Source organism: Misgurnus anguillicaudatus, chromosome 3 (genome assembly GCF_027580225.2).
Source record: "Misgurnus anguillicaudatus chromosome 3, ASM2758022v2, whole genome shotgun sequence".
In the NCBI taxonomy this organism is placed as follows: Eukaryota; Metazoa; Chordata; class Actinopteri; order Cypriniformes; family Cobitidae; genus Misgurnus; species Misgurnus anguillicaudatus.
In genome coordinates, this window is record NC_073339.2 from 1,609,135 (window position 1) to 1,626,829 (window position 17,695).

Here is a 17,695-nt window from a genome sequence, read left to right on the forward strand (position 1 = left end):
ACATTACTCTAACGTCGTTGAGACAACACAAAAACGTTCTTAGAACGTCAAGAAAACTGGACACTTTATATGTTGGCAGAACGTTTTTGGGAACGTTGGGAACTTTCAGGGAACGTTCTTAGAACTTTTTTCTTCTAGCTGGGAAATAGCATGCAGAGGTGTAAAAAGTACTCAAAAATTTTACTCAAGTGAAAGTACAAGTACTGAGTGTAAATTTTACTCAATTAAAAGTAAAAGTATCTGGCCAGAATTATACTTAAGTAAAAGTAAAAAAGTACCACATTAAAATTGTACTTGAGTATTAAAAAAGTAAAAGTAACCGAAAGATGGAAAACGAGATTCATGTTTAAGCTTTCTCTAAAAACATGAAGTGAATGAATCACACACAAGGTTTTATCCTTTACAACTGTTTGTATTTAATTGGATTTCATTATCAAACTATAAGACTACTACATAATTTCCAACATGATCTCACAAAGTTCCGTGGTATGGTCACAGAATTTTTTGCTCATTTATCCGTGTCATTGTGACAGATCTCCGCATTTTTCCGTGTCTGTACCACGGACTTTATTTTCTGTGTCAGTTTCATGTATTGATTACTCAATAGTTTTTTCTATTTTTAAACCATTTTCGCGTGGGTTTGGGGTTAAATTTGGGACTTGGATTAGAATGTCACTTTAACTATTGGATTACACTATTTTTTCCAGACTTCAAAACAATTGTCGCCTGACGTTAGGGTTAGGAGTTGGGTTTGGATGTCATTTTATGTTACAGAAAGTCGTTCTAACCCCAAACCCACGCGAAAATGGTAAGAAAATAGGAAAAACCATTGAGCAACCAATACTGACACGGAAAAGAAAGTCCGTGCTACAGACACAGAAAAATGCAGAGATCCGTGACAAAGACAATGAATTTCAGTATGCAACGTGCTACTCAATATTGTAAAACCTCAAATTTAACTTAAATTTCAAGCCTCTCACAGGCAGCCGATGCATGAAGAGGTGTATTAGACCTTGTTCACACTGTCAGTCCAAATCCGATGTTGGTGCACATCCGATAGGAATCCAATCACATTAAGATCGTGTGAACGGCTAAAAACCACATAAAATCTGTTTTTTCTAATCCGTTTCAGGCTACATTCAGAGGTGGTTTGAAATCCTTTTCAAATTACATTTCCGGAAATCAATTTCAGTCTTACTGTCCTGATCGCATTTTTGTAGCTTTTCGGTTACGTCATGCTGTCTCGTCACGTAAAACGTAAACACAGATGTCGAGGCAGATTGTCGTGCCAGCGACGTCATTGCCATAGAAACAGTGCAGATAATCCGGAAAAAGGCTACAGGATGCACAGATCAGATCTGAACAGTTGTGATACATAATGTGGACAGTGAGTCTGTCAAATTAGATATGCACCAAAATTTGGACTGACAGTGTGAACAAGGTATTAGTCTTAATAGAGAGGCTGCTTACAGCAGGAAACGTGTCACACTTCATGTGTTGTCGGTTTTAAAGAAGCGAAAAAATCTTCATCATTAGATGAACTGTTGGCCAATTTCTTAGTGTGGTCCAAACACTCCAGAATAAATAACATTTAAATTAAACTGGCCATCAGCGCAATTCAATTGGTTTGATAGAGCAAGGGAAAATACAACTCTAAACTAGAAGTACTTTTCTTTATTTGAAGTAAAAAGACACTTAGTAACACCACAGACACTAACACCACAGACAAATTAGCCCAAATCCAGTCTTCTAAAGTTTTCTAAAATGGAGGCTGCCATCATGATGATTTCAAGATCAGGGGACATTTAGGAAATATGAATGTATGTATTTATCCAAAAAATTATATTATTTAAAATATGCAAGTTATAAACATAACATCACAGACACTAATAAAGTGTGACAGATGAAATTGTCAGAAATTAAGCTAACTTTAAGAAAATTATTAAGAAAGAATGCACCCCTCAGATTAACCAGCACCTGCACTGACCAATGAAGTAGTCCAAATATATTTCCTCCTTTACTTAAAAGGGCAACATCCATTGTCGTAACACCACAGACATGAATTTGAAAGAAACTATTTTTTTCTTTAATATGCAATGTCGTTATATATATATATTTTTTTTTATAAAATTGTACAAATGAAATCTATATTCACAATATAACCACTTCATTTGTGTTAAAAATTTAATATTGTTGCCATTATAATCCATAATACGTATGGCGGGAACTTCAATGTTGCCAGAGTCCATCTCAGTGTTTGATGGTTTCTGTCACTCAGTTTTACTTTTACACATTGTTCTCTTTCACTGAAGAAGTCTTTTTTCATGAAGTTTTGATTACTTAAGAAGTTTACATGCTAATGGTATGTGCTTCACATGTACATTTATTAATGAAAGTGTGAAACGTGTGTCACTAAACGATACTGTTACGCATCCTCACGCTTTTTCTTCTTCCTTTATTTCTTTACGCCATTCCAGCATCTACGGCTATGTTCATGGGGAGAACCAGTTAATCCATAAACAAGTTTTATTCAGACAAGTTGATCCATACACAGGTTGGGGGAGTGACAATTTGGCATCTCCAATTTGCCTAACTGGGAGGAGGAAACTGGAGTACACTGCAAAAAATGACTTAAATCAAGATGTATTTTCTTGATGAGGAAAATGACCTAAGAAAATAATACTAGTTTTTAGACAAAAAATACACAATTCAAGTGAATTTGTGCCCAAAACAAGCAAAAATAACTGCCAATGGGGTGAGAAAATTTTACTTGAATTAAGTGTTTAAGTGTTAATTTTTTTTCTCACCCCATTGGCAGATCATTTTGCCTGTTTCAAGGACAATCTCACTTAAATTGTATATTATTTGTCTTAAAACTAGACTTATTTACTTAGGTAATTTTGCTCATCAAGAAAAAGCATTTTAACTTAGTATTTTTGTCTTGTTTTCAGTAGAAATATCTAAAAATTCTTAAGTGAGAAAGTAATTTTTTGCAGTGTACCTGGAGTAAACCCACGCTGACACACAGAAAGGCCACCTGCCCTAGCTGGGGCTTGAACCAGGGACCTTCTTGCTGTGAGACAACAGTACTGAGCCACTGTGCCCCCCCTCACACTTTTGGGTATATGTTAGTGGGTATACGGCATATACCTGTCCACAGCTTAAATTTACTTGTAGTGAATAATTTAGAGTAATGCAGAATAAATCTAAACGTAACAATTTTTAGCCAGGTAAGCAACATGATAATTCAAAAATCATTTCAACTGATATAACACACTAATCAATCATAAGAAATGTCAACAATACCAAATAATTAAAAGTCTAATTCAAACAATATAATGCATTCATCAATCATACAAAACACTGAATAAAACAAAAGGAGAGAGTAAACAACATATTAATTCAACATGCAATTCAAGCAATATAATACACTGATCAATGAAACAAAAACAATTAATAGTAAAACTTTAGAGAGTTTATAAATGTTACCTGGCAATGAGAACTAAATCTTTGCTTTTGGCACCACAAATAACCGAAGTCAATGTAAAGTCATTCATAGAAATAAATAGTTTTTGTTCTAGTACATTATCGAATCAAATATTCTCATTGAATATACACAACCAGTGTGTCAAGCCAAACACTACAATGATTTCAGTGTAGTTTGTTCTTTAGCGTGTTTCTTCTGATGATGCTGAAGACTTCCAGAATAAGAATCTCTCTCCACAAATCGAGCAGACATAAACTCCTGCTTGAACTCTCTCATGGACTTTTAATTACTTGACTGAGTAAATATCTTCTCACACTGAGAGCATTTGTAAAGTCTTTCACCTGTATGAGTTCTCTTGTGCTTTAGAAAGCTAGCTCAGTGCCTAATCTCTTCCCACAAACACTTCAGTGATGAGGTTTCTCTCTAGTGTGAACTCTCTGATGAACTCTAAAACTAGATGGATCAGAGAAGCTCTTTCCACAATGAGAGCAGACGTAAGGTTTCTCTCCAGTGTGAAGTCTCTTATGGGCTTTTAAGGAAGCTGAATGAGCAAACATCTTATTACACTGAGAGCATTTGTAAGGTTTTTCACCTGTATGAGTTCTCTGGTGTCTCACTAAATGTTCATGTTGATTAAAATTCTTCCCACAAACACTACACTGATGAGGTTTCTCTCCAGTATGAACTCTCTCATGGGCTTTTAAGTTGCCTGCTTGAGCAAACGTCTTCTCACATTGAGAGCATTTGTAAGGTTTTTCTCCAGTGTGAATTCTCTGGTGTTTTACTAAACTGACACGTTGGTTAAAACTCTTCCCACAAACACTGCAGTGATGAGGTTTCTCTCCAGTGTGAAGTCTCTCATGGATTATAAGACTAGATTTATGACAAAAACGTTTATCACAGTGTGAACATTGAAAGAGTTTCTCTTCAGAGTGAATATTCTGGTGTGATTTTAATAACCTTGAATTCCTAAAGGTTTTTCCACATTCACTGCACTGATACGGTTTCTCATTGGTGTGTATAAGCATATGTTTCTTCAGATAAGGTTTGTGGCTGAATCTCTTCTCACAGTGAGGACACTCGTATGGTTTTTCTCCTGTGTGAATTCTCTGATGAACATCAAGAGTTCCTTTGGTGATGAAGTAATAGCCACATTCAGTGCAGTAGAAAGGCTTTTCATCACTGTGTGTCCTCATGTGACTGTTCAGCTGACATAAAAAGTCAAAATTCTTCCCACAATGTTGACAGTGAAATTTCTTCTTCTTCTCTCTGTGCTCTTCTGAATGAAGTTTCTTCTCTTGTAAGGTATTAAAGCTGATCTCAGATCTGGTGTGGGTGAAGTGTTTTTGTTCTGTGTGTTGTCTCTCTAAATGTCTCTGTGAGCTCAATGTCTCTCCACCGGTGATGCAGGAAAGAGTCGACGATGTTATTTCTCCATCCAAACATAATTCACTCTTCACATCTGAAAGAAAAATAAACCAATTCAATTATTTTTTATTTACACAAAGAAGGATGAATTGAGATTCTGTATCTTTTTCTCTATTCACACAGAGACAGAAGACTGTTAGTCCTGTTATTACAGCTGGGTCATTGCACATAGGGCTGACAAAAAAAAAAAATCGCCTGCGATTCTCATGCGTGTTTCATCAGTAAAGCCGATTCCTTGATTGGTATTAAATCACCATCAGCTGCCTTCAGATGGAGCGGCATTTATTACACAGACCTATAGTTCACATAGATGATCAGAGTCTATAATCTCGATTATGAACCCGATTTTGCCCAACTTCTCTGTGAACTACGGCTCAGTGTAGTAAATGCCGCTCCATATGAAAGCAGCTGATGGTGATTTAATACTAATCAAGGAACCAGCTTTTTTTGCACAGCCCTAATTGCACATCAAATAAATCTAATTTCGGAACCGTACACAGCAAAATAATCATAATTTTTGTTAATGTTTTATTACAATAAAGGTAAAGTAGTCATAAAAGACAAAAAGGAAACACTTTACAATAAGGTTGTAATTGTTAACAATTAGTGTATGTTATTTAAAGGGGTCATATTATGAGATTTTTTTAAGATGTAAAATAAATATTTGGTGTCCCCATAGTGCGTAATTCAAGTTCTAGCTCAAAATACCCCACAGATAATTTATTATAGTATGTTAAAATTGCAACTTTGTAGGCGTGAGCAAAAGTGTGCCGTTTTTGGGTGTGTCATTTAAAATGCAAATGAGCAGATAAAGTGCAAACACTGATCACAATGATGGTGGTTTGTTGCAATTGAAACTCAGTTGTGCTGTCAATTATCTTTTCTCTCTCTCTCTCTCTCTCTCTCTCTCTCTCTCTCTCTCTCTCTGTACTAAATGGCTGTGTTGTGGTTGGATAGTGCAGATAAAGGGGGTGGTATTATCCTATTCTGACATCACAATAGGACCCAAATTACAATTACCTATTTTTTCAAATGATTGCAGAAAATGGTTTACCAAAACTAAGTTACTGGGTTAATCTTTTTCACATTTTCTAGGTTGATAGAAGCACTGGGGACACAATTGTAGCACTTAAATATTGAAAAAGTCAGATTTTCATTATATGTCCCCTTTAAGATATAATGCATAAAACTTTTATAATGATGGCCTTTACCAAAGCATCTTGGTAAAGCTACCAGGGCAGCACAGTGACTGGCCACTGCTCTGTGTGTGTTCACTTTGCTATACATCAATTTTTTGAGGAAATTAAGTGAAAACATTACTTAATCCATTGTATTCCAGTGTGCAAGTCTGATGTGAGTGCTCCAATGTTACAGCACGTGATTACTCGCTCCTCTCCTCCAGCTCCAGGTCGTTTATTTTACTTCAGAGACTAACATTATTTTGCTAATTTCTTTTCTCTCTTTCATCATTTAGTCACCTAAATATGAGAGAACAAATATCTATTTAGTGTGTGTGAAGAAAATATATTTTAATGATTTATTTGACACGTCTTATGAAGAGAATATTTTAGATTAGATTAAACTTTATTGTCATTACACAAGTACAAGCCAGGCAACGAAGTTTATGTCTAATCAGAAGTTCAAAAGTTGTATAAAAAGTGCAGGATATTTGCATGTGCAGTATTATGTGATATTATGGAAAAAATTGACTGTGGGTGTTTACTATGAACTTCACAAATTGATATGTAGGCTTGTAGGTTTGAAATTGTAGGAATTCTGGCACATGCCCTTTCTGTTCTGTACCATCTGCATTCCCGCTACATACTGCAATACGATATATCTACATTCTAGCAATGCTCTCCCACATATTTTGCTAACATAACAGCACTTATTTCCGTCGTTGGTATAATCATCATCATCAAACTTTATTACAGACTCAATCTATACATGAGATTTCGTAACAGTGCTTTAAAAGTAATTACTCTAACACTTACAAACAATTCACTTGCACTATGCCGTCTCTTTAAGTAAAATTCTCATTGCATCATTATACGCTACCTGCAGCTTCTGTAAACTAGATGTTCTATAGTTGAAACACAGGTGAGCAGCAGTATAAAGTGTTGTACAAAATGCTGTAAAAAGTGACACCTTCACCTAATCTGAACAGAAACTAAACTTAAGTAAAAGTATATTCGCCTGCATATACATCATACGCTGTTGTCTTCCTATATCCTCATCATCATCTGTCATGCATTCTGTGATAAAATGACCAAGGTAATTTACTTTCACAGATACAGTACCCAGATAGCATGCAACCATTTCAACGTTAATACCACTGAATCAATATCACGTTTGCACTCTCCATTAATATTGAAAAGATATTTAAATTTCAACAAATCACCATTATGGTGATTAGTGTTTGCTTTAGTTGGGCCCTTGACTCTTGTGTAGTAATGGTAATTTTTCTTTGGCTGTTGAAGCAGTGTTTTAAACTACATCTGCTATTGCAAAGGAAACAAAGATCTAATGTTATCAAGTAGTTTGATTCTTGTAGATATACCTAAATAATATTAATGAAATACTGTTAAAGATGTGTATGAAATGGATATTACAGTACTAGTTGGAAGCATTGTAAGGTCTGTTATTTTGAGAATTATAAAAACACGTTTAGAAAGTTAAACTACTGAATCTATCTTTGACATCATGAATCGGTCTATGAATCTCATCATTGGTGACGATCAACATGCTGCAATGCATGCTGGGTATCATCGTAGTACTAAACTAATTTATAACTCCCAGCATGCATTGCAGTTGATCGTTTTATATCTGAATTTGTTTGATGATTGTCACTATTGTTGAGATTTGTAGGAGGAGTAATGATGTCTGAATGTTTCAATTTTTCTGTTTGTCTTGTCACAGTGTATTTACAAACCAAACAATTATAAATGTCAAAAATGGATCAACATAATCATGTAAAGCAGCTTAATTTGATATCATCTTGACATCTTCAGAAAAAGCAATCAGTTTCAACTTAACTTTGAAACATATCTTTATTTTCCAATGCACATGTGTTTCAACACAAACACATAAAAACACTAAAAAAGAAAAGAAAGATTTAACTTAGTGAATGTCAAGAGTCAAGGAATGTCAACTAAAGCAAACACTGATCACGATAATGGTGGTTTGTTGAAATTTAAATAGTTTTTCAATATTAATGGAGGGTGCAAACCTGATATTGATTCAATGCAATTAACATTTACAAATCAACTGTTTTTAACATTGTTTTAATGGTTGCATGCTATCTGGGTAAGACTCTTATTAGACAACTTGAAGACTGGAAATTGTATACTTTTATCCTCCTTAGTCCTGCAAATCAAAACCACACTCTTATCAGGATTATATAAAATATCATGTTCAAGACCATAATCAGAACAGACATTTAAACGCTGTTGAAGGCCAGCATTGCTAAAAATAAACACCAGAAGATCATCTACATACATAATATGATACACAAATATTCTTAAACATACACCCAGTTTTATAGTCATTGAAACATTCTGATAGATCATCCATGTAAAGATAGAATAAAATTAGGGGAAAAATCCCCCCTTGTCTTACATTATTACTAACCCCAAAAGGGGCATAGACTTTTTTGCCCCATTTTACTTGCATCATCTGGTGGGAATACAAATAAACTAGGATTCTCACGCACCCCTCTTTGTCTCATTTTTAAAAATAACTTTGCATGGTTGACCCGATCGAAGGCTTTAGATGCATCAATAAAGCACATAAAGAGTGATGAGCTTTTCTCTCTGTACTTGTTTACAATTTCCTTTAATGCATAAATGCAGAGATCAGTATCATGTTAGCCTTAAATCCAAACTGGTTGTCTTTAGATTTACTAAACACATTTAACTAGGGATGCATAACGATTAATCGCGATTAATCTATAGCAAAATAAAAGTTTTTGTTTGCATCATATATGTGTGTGTACTGTGTATAATAACTTTGTATAAATAAATGCACACACATTCATGTAGATATTTAAAAAACAATGACATGTGTATATACATTTGTAAATTTATGAATAATTTATATTATATATAAATATAAATACTTCGTATAAAAATATATAATTTTCTTAAAATTATACATGCATGTGTGCATATTAATATATACATAATTATTATACACAGTTCACACACACCAATATGATGCAAAAACTTTTATTCTGCTATAGATTAATCGCAATTAATCGTTATGCATCCATACATTTAACATATCTAGCAAGATTTTTTTCCAATACTTTAGGCTGGATACTAGCTAGAGCTATGGGTCTATAGACGGTTTCAGCAGTAACAACAACATAAACAAGCCGGGTCCCAGGTCAACACGTAACTTCCGGTAAACTCTGCTAAGAATAAATAACAAAGAACTATACTAACTATACTAACAATGTACTATAAATGTAGTTTATTTATATAACAATCAAAATAAACAGCACACAGATTACCTAGGAAACCAAAACATTTGTTATTTTTGACAAGGTATTTGTTTAAGAGTTCAGTTTAGCAAATAGTCAGACCATTAAAAAACTGAAACCGGAAGTAAAGTTCGGAACCATCATCACCGCACATGTATCTGATAAAACTGTCTATAATTATGTAAGTTGCCCCCGAAACTCCATCCAAGGCACAAGGAAGAGATACTCTGCATCTATTAATTGTTCTGACATCTTTCCAGAAATCAGTGATATTATGATTTAACAGCTTCATAGCCATAGATTCAGCCCCCAAAGATTGCTCATTTTTTACAGATATTTTTTATAGCATACTTTTTTATAGCATACTTGTATCTTGCATTTGTAGACTTTTTACACTCAAGCTCAGGGCCTTGCCTGGGTCTACCTGCTGTAACCCATAATTTAAAAGCTTCCCGGGCTTCATCCTGATATTCAGATACATATTTACTCCAGCCAGGCCTAGTCTTATTCATTATACTCCTCAATTTAAAAAAGGTTTACTACAACCATGCTAGGCATTAGCAATACCATTATACATATTTGTTGTTTTCTGATGTTGTTTTATGTGTTTTATCTGTTACGGTCGTATTTGTTTGTGTTGTAGAAGTTGCAGAAGTTGATTATTGACAAGAAATACACAGTTTTAAACCATCTTGCTTTTAACATTTCTCAGTAATTTCAGCATTCCTACAGCTTGAACCACTGTATTGAATCCACCCTTACAGGCTACATAATAAATTAAACTAAATATGATGTAAGGTATTACAGTAATGTTTAGATATTGTTATATCTAAAAACGGATTGGCGACTAACTGTAGTGGTAAGATCTATAAAGTGTTTGAATGAATAAATGAATGCTTTATTCCAGACTCCAGGTCCATCAAAAATACAACACTGACAAACAAATACAACCGTAACAAATAAAAACACACAAAACATTAGAAAACAACAAATGTGTAAAATAAAAATATAATATTAAAGGGACAATGTGTAGTTTTTTTTATTAGTCAAAATCAAAGTCTTTATTCATACTATGTCCTCATTGGTGTCAAATGACCTCTGCCAATGATCTGACTCTTCTTTGTAAGCTTAGCATTTCTTCTATTTATTTACATTGAACGGGTAAGTCCAAGGAGGCTTCCATGTCGTTCCGCCATATTGAAAAACTATAATAGCAGAGAAGGACAAAAAGCACTAGCCTACCGCAACGCGTTTTCCTTCAGAACACATGAACCAGCTGAAACGAACAAATGGATTACATAACGGCTACTGTAGTTGCAACACGCATTTGGAAAAGTGAGACACTAGAAAGCACTATTCATTTGAATGCAAAAATACAATTTCACCACTAGATGGGGAAAATCCTACTTATTGTCCCTTTAAAAAGGCAAATTAAACAAGACTGATAGCGGACCCCAGAAAACCTTGGGTTTAATGATTCTGTTCTGACGTATCCAACCTATCAGGGGTGTATTCCAGAAAGCAGGGTAAACTTACCATATCAGATTAACCCTGAACTTTGGGTTGATCAACCCCAAACTTGCTTACTCTGCGTATGTCGGTTCCAAAACACAGTTTAAGAGTTAGTTCAATCAACCCACTGAAAGTAACCCAGAGTTAATGCGCACTCACGGTAACAACATAAAGGCATTGTCAATGGATCACAGATTTCACGAGTCACCATGGAAACGTCAGAGAACTTAAAAGTTTTTAAATGAGAAATTACATTATAAACCAATACTTTCTGTCAAAATCAATGTTTTATAATCGGCTTAGAAGTGTGTGATTACAAAACAGATCAAATTAATTAATTAAATAATTAATATGAACCTATTTTACCCCATTTAAGTCCAATATTATATGTGTCTCAACGAAAAATACATATAATATTATTTAAATATTATTTAAAAGCCTGTAAAAATAATCATAGATTTTATATATGATTTTAAATATATTAATAATTATATCTAATTAGATATAATTAGACAAAATTAAGATTATCTTTTCTCTTACAAAAATTAACAATGGTTTTACTACAGTTAAAACAAAAAACATGGTTACAGTAAAACCATGGTAACCACAAAATAACCATGGTTTTGACGACCATGGTTTTCAAAAGCCATAGTTAAACCATGGTTAGTGTAGTAAATCCTTGGTTTTGCTGATCAATGCCCCCCCCCCCCCCAACAAAACATGGTTACCACAACTTTACACCAATAAAACCATTTTTAATTTTCGTAAAGGTTGTGGCAAATCAATTGCATAATCTTTCATAAGTCTTACATTTTTTTTTTTTAGATATGATTGTATTGTGTATGCATAAAATGCACTATGATTATATTCACTATATTGTACTTATTTCACTTCTGCTCCTTTGGGTGACCCTGTTTAGTTTTTGGACTTTCCATTGTATGACACTGTATCACCTTGGAACTTTAGATTAATCTCAAATTATCAGTAAGTGAAAGATGAGGTTATAAAAAACTGTTTCTTTAAAGAAAAATCATAATTTTTTAAGAAAGCAATAAATATTTGCGGCTGTAAATGTAATAAAATAAATGCTTTAACATTGTAATATTATGCAAAATATATGCTTCCACGCCCGCTGCACGCTTATCATATGTACACGCATGCGCAGACATCCTCCGGAGCCTCGTTTTATTAACTAAAATGAATTTACCCTGCAACATAACCTGGTCCGGAGCAGGTTATCTTCAGAGAGTCAGTTGCTGTGGTTACTTACATAACCCGAAAGTTACCTCCGTTTTTGGAACCGAAAGCAGAGGTTATCCGCTTACTTACTCCTAAACTTACCCGGGTACGTCACATAACCTGCTTTCTGGAATACACCCCTGGTTTCTCATAAGAGTTGGAAGGGATTGTACTCTGGTCATACAGAATAACTCACTAGCCGTACTTCACCACGTTTTTTTTTCCAATAGGATCCTCATGCAATCATTGTAAGCTACCTGCAGCTTAATTGTTCTTTGTTTATTTATCTGTCAATAATTGACATGGTTTACTTAAGGTTATGTTTTGCTTCCAATGTTTCATTTTGATCTGGCCCAATTCAGGGCCAATTATGGGTAACTAACTTGGCTGAGATTTGGGTCAGTTATGGCCCATGTGTGGCCCTTGTCTGGAATCCAGACCTGGTCCACACAAGGGCCGTCATTGATTGCGGTATGTGGGCCAAGCAAAAGCTGGTTGTGTGGGCCGGAGATGGCCCAGAGAAAAAATACTATGTGGGTATCTGTTTTAAGTCCTCTATGTTGAGGTCATTATTTATATATTTCATAAAATACAATGTTATCTAAATACAATATGTGATGCTGAGGTATTTGTTTTATTAAAAATAAGCTACAGTTACAGACAAATAGTAACAGAGGAGACATACCTGAATGGATAAAATCATAATCATCATTGTGTTTGTCTTCATATTCATCTGCTGTATGTTCAGTTTTGATGTCCATCATGAGGTTCGAGCTGTCCTCCAGTTTGACTGAACACATGTTGAGTTTGGTCTGCAGGATCTGCTGCTGTTCTCCAGCGTTACAGACAGAATCCAGAGACTCTGTGGAGGTTTGATCAGTAGATTCATCATCCTGTAAGTCCTGATCAGTTCCTGATTTACAGCACATCACATCCATCATCAACATAAAAATACACAGAGACAAGACTCTGTTTAAAACACTCAAGAGGGAAAAACACTGAGGATACACAAACACATCACACACAAGCTCTTTCTTTCTTTCTTTAGTGGGTTTATATGTGGACTAAAGAGCTGTAGAGCGCCTCCTGCTGTACTGGAGAGAGAAGACACTCAACACTTCATTCATCTCTCATTCATTACACAAGAAGGTTGATGTTTCTTCATGTTGTGGTAATGGCTTTCACAATGCTGATGGAAAGGTAACTTGTACTAAGAATCTGTTTCCAAAGTAACTTACTCTGTGAACTTAACCTAGTCAGGAGTAGGTTTTATTCTGTAAACTCAAAGTTTTTGTCATCTCAGGGTCATATTATGAGATTTTTTTAAAGGTGTAAAATAAATATTTGGTGTCCCCAGAGTGTGTAAGTTTTAGCTCAAAATACCCCACAGATAAGTTATTACAGCATGTTTAAATTGCCAATTTGTAGGCCTGCAAATGAGCGGATGAAATGTAAACACTTATCACAATGATGGTGGTTTGTTACAATTGAAACTTAATTTTGCTGTCAATTATTTTTTCTTTCTCTCCTTCTCTCTGCACTAAATGGCAGTGCTGTGGTTGGATAGTGCAGATAAAGGGGGCGGTATTATTGTAATTCACCTCGCTACCTACCTCACAAAACAGGTAATATATAAACAACCTAACTTTTCAAATGCTTGTAGAAAATGGTTTACCCAAACAAAGTTACTGGGTTGATCTTTATTACATTTTCTGGGTTGATAGAAGCACTGGGCACCCAATTATAACACTTAAACATGTAAAACTTTTCATGCCTGAGTTTAAGTTACCCGCCAAAGTAGCAAGTGGAGCTTGCTAACCTAAGTGCTTCATTTCTAAATTTATGAAAGAAAGTGTGAAACGTCACAAAACTATGCTGTTACGCATCCTCACACTTTTTAAAGTGGGTGTATACGGTTGTGAGTTTACAGCATATATGCATATCACGTAGATTACACAACTGCAACAAAATTACTTTTTTTCCCCAATAATTCAGAGTAATTTTGCAGAATAAATCCAAACGTAACAATTTATTAGCCAGGTAAAGCAACATGATAATTCAAAAATCAATTCAATTTATATAACACAATCAATAATATAGATGTCAATACTACAAAATAATTCAAAGTCCCATTCAAACAATATAATACATCATTCATACTAAACACCCAATAAGGAGAGAGTAAACAGCGTATTACTTTAACATCCAATTCAATCAATATAATAAACTTATCAATCACACAAAACCCTTCACAAAATGAGAGAGTTTAAAAATGTTACCTGGTGATGAGACCTACACCTTCAGTTTTTTGTGCCGCAAATAACCAAGGTCAATGTAAAGTCATTCATAGAAATCAATTGTTTTTGTTCTAGCACATCATCGCATTTAACAATTGCTACGAATATACATGACCACTGTGCAAAGATTTTAAGACACTATAATGATTTCAGTGTAGTTTGTTCATAATTATGTTTCTTCTGATGATGCTGAATACTTCTAGAATCAGAGAAGCTCTTTCCACAGTGAGAGCAGACGTAAGGTTTCTCTCGTGTATGAACCCTCTGATGGACTTTTAAGATACTTGACTGAGCAAATGTCTTCTCACAATGAGAGCATTTGTAAGGTCTTTCACCTGTATGAATTCTCTGATGTTTCACTAAATGTTCACGTTGATTAAAACTCTTCCCACAGACATTACAGTGATAAGGTTTCTCTCCAGTATGAATTCTCTGATGAACTTTAATAGAACTTAAATTAGTGAAGCTCTTTCCACATTGAGAGCAGACGTAAGGTTTCTCTCCAGTGTGAACTCTCAGATGGACTTTTAAGGAATCTGAATAAGCAAACATCTTCTCACACAGAGAGCATTTGTAAGGTTTTTCTCCTGTATGAGTTCTCTGGTGCTTTATAAAGGTAGCCTGTTGCCCAAAACCCTTCCCACAAACATTACAGTCATAAGGTTTCTCTCCCGTATGAACTCTCATATGAACTCCAACATATCTTACAGCAGAGAAGCTCTTTCCGCAGATCGAGCAGACGTAAGGTTTCTCTCCAGTGTGAACTCTCTCATGGATTCTTAAGTGACTTGACTGAGCAAACGTCTTCTCACATTGAGAGCATTTGTAAGGTTTTTCACCTGTATGAGTTCTCTGGTGTGACACTAAATGTTGATGTTGATTAAAACTGTTCCCACAAACATTACAGTGATGAAGTTTCTCTCCAGTGTGAATTCTCTCATGGACTATCAGATGAGATTTATGACTGAAACGTTTATCACAGTGTGAACATTGAAAGGGTTTCTCTTCAGAGTGAATATTCTGGTGTGATTTTAATAACTTTGCATGCCTAAAGGTTTTTCCACATTCACTGCACTGATACGGTCTCTCATTGGTGTGTTTCTTCAGATGGTGTTCATGGTCTGTGTGTTTTCTCTCTAAATGTCTCTGTGAGCTCAATGTCTCTCCACCGGTGATGCAGGAAAGAGTCGAGGACGTTATTTCTTCATCCAAACATAATTCACTCTTCACATCTGAAAGTAACATGAAACAATTAAATTATCTTTTCAATTTTATTTACACATAAGTATGAATTGAGACCTTTTCTATATTAACACAGAAAGAGAAGACAGCTGCAGTCCTGTTATTACAGCTGGGTCACTGTAATAAGAGCATTACAGCTCAGCCCATCCCTAACTGCTTGTACACTTTTTGCTACCACATCTTTTCCTTCCCTTCTTCTCTATTAATGTGCGTGGACACAGAGCTCTGTGAACAGCCAGCCTCTTTTCCAATGACCTTTTGTGCCTTGCCCTCCTCGTGCAAGGGTGTCAATGGTCGTCTTTTGGACAACTGTCAAGTCAGCAGTCTTCCCCATGATTGTGTAGCCTACAGAACTAGACTGAAAGACAATTTAAAGGCCTTTGCAGGTGTTTTGATTTAATAGCTGATTAGAGTGCACCACCGTCGTTTCACAATATTCTAATTTTCTGAGATACTGAATTTGGGATTTTCCTTAGTTGTCAGTTATAATCATCAAAATAAAAAAATAAACATTTGAAATATATCAGTCTGTGTGTAATGAATGAATATAAAAGTTTCACTTTTTGAATAGAATTAGTAAAATAAATCAACTTTTTGATTATATTCGAATTATATGACCAACACCTGTATGTTATTTAATGTTAAACTAAACTATGGAGTGCGGCAGGGATTCGAGCAGCATCAAGGTCAACAGTCACAGCGGACAGCCACCGTCAGACGCCACTGGTGTGTGTGTGTGTACATTCATAAAACTAATACCTTGTTCACACTGTCAGTCCATATCCGATTTAGATGCATATCCGATTTGACAGACTGATTGTCCATATTGTGTATCCCAACTGTTCAGATCCGATCTGTGCGTCCTGTAGTGTTGTGCCGTGTTCCGGATCATCTGCACTGTTTCTATGGCAATGACGTCATGCTGGCACAACAATCGGCCTCGACGTCAGACGTGGTAGAAACTATATTCCCCAAACATGGACTTTCCCAAACACACCTCTCATAAGTGGACTGTTCCAAATTTGAAAAGGATTTCAAACCACCTCTAGCCTGAAACGGATTAGAAAAAAATGGATTTCATTGGCCATTCACACGTTCTAAATGTGATTGGATTCCAATGGGATATGCACCAAGATCGGATTTGGACTGACAGTGTGAACAAGGTCATCATGTGTTTTTAGATACATGGCGCAGTGTGCGATCCACTTAAGAGAGAAACAAAAAAAGGTTTCATGGTATTGGTTTGTTTACTAGTTGGCAAATGTAGTGATTTTATTTAGTGATGTCTGCCCACAGATCTATTCTACTTTCATGTGCAACTTGTTAGTGTTTTGTTTCTGCACTCTTCAATTATTACATGCTCTGTATGAGAACTTAATGTAAGTGATGAACTTCATTATTTGTTTACAGACCTGAAAACTTGATAAAATGAACTTTATGTTTGTACAGCCCTGCTCAAAAGTTATGGGATTAATTGAGGAGACATACCTGACAGAATAAAATTATGACCATCATCATTGTCTTCATATTCATCTTCTGTTGGTTCAGTTTTTATTTCTGTCGGTTCAGTTTTTATTTCTGTCGGTTCAGTTTTGATCTTCATCATGATGTTCGTGCAGTCGATGAGTTTGACTGAACACATGTTGAGTTTGGTCTGCAGGATCTGCTGCTGTTCTCCAGCGTTACAGACAGAATCCAGAGACTCTGTGGAGGTTTGATCAGTAGATTCCTCATCCTGTAAGTCCTGATCAGCTCCTGATTTACAGCACATCACATCCATCATCAACACTAAAATACACAGAGACAAGACTCTGTTTACACTCAATAAAACACTCAAGAGAGAAAAACACTGAGGATACAAAAACACATCACACACGAGCTCTTTCTTTCTTTCTTTAGTGGGTTTATATGTGGACTAAAGAGCTGCAGAGCGCCTCCTGCTGTACTGGAGAGAAAAGACACTCAACACTTCATTCATCTCTCATTGAAAATTGTTGAGTCTCTTTT

The 17,695-nt window shown here is 35.3% G+C and overlaps 1 protein-coding gene and 1 pseudogene across 1 annotated transcript in view; both read right to left on the minus strand.

Annotated features, from left to right (window-relative positions):
• The window catches only part of LOC129445206 (uncharacterized), a 76,536-nt pseudogene that overhangs the window by 22,682 nt on the left and 36,159 nt on the right, over window positions 1-17,695 (minus strand).
• Window positions 3,258-17,695, minus strand: part of LOC129445207 (uncharacterized) — a 28,395-nt gene continuing 13,957 nt past the window's right edge. The window contains exons 4-8 of the mRNA XM_073860009.1: window positions 17,177-17,603; window positions 14,586-15,678; window positions 14,299-14,308; window positions 12,835-13,213; window positions 3,258-4,949 (exon numbers count right to left, since the gene is read on the minus strand). Of these exons, the coding sequence (XP_073716110.1) occupies window positions 3,892-4,949; window positions 12,835-13,213; window positions 14,299-14,308; window positions 14,586-15,678; window positions 17,177-17,603 (2,967 nt within the window). The 3' untranslated portion in view covers window positions 3,258-3,891. The remainder of the gene's footprint in view (window positions 4,950-12,834; window positions 13,214-14,298; window positions 14,309-14,585; window positions 15,679-17,176; window positions 17,604-17,695) is intronic.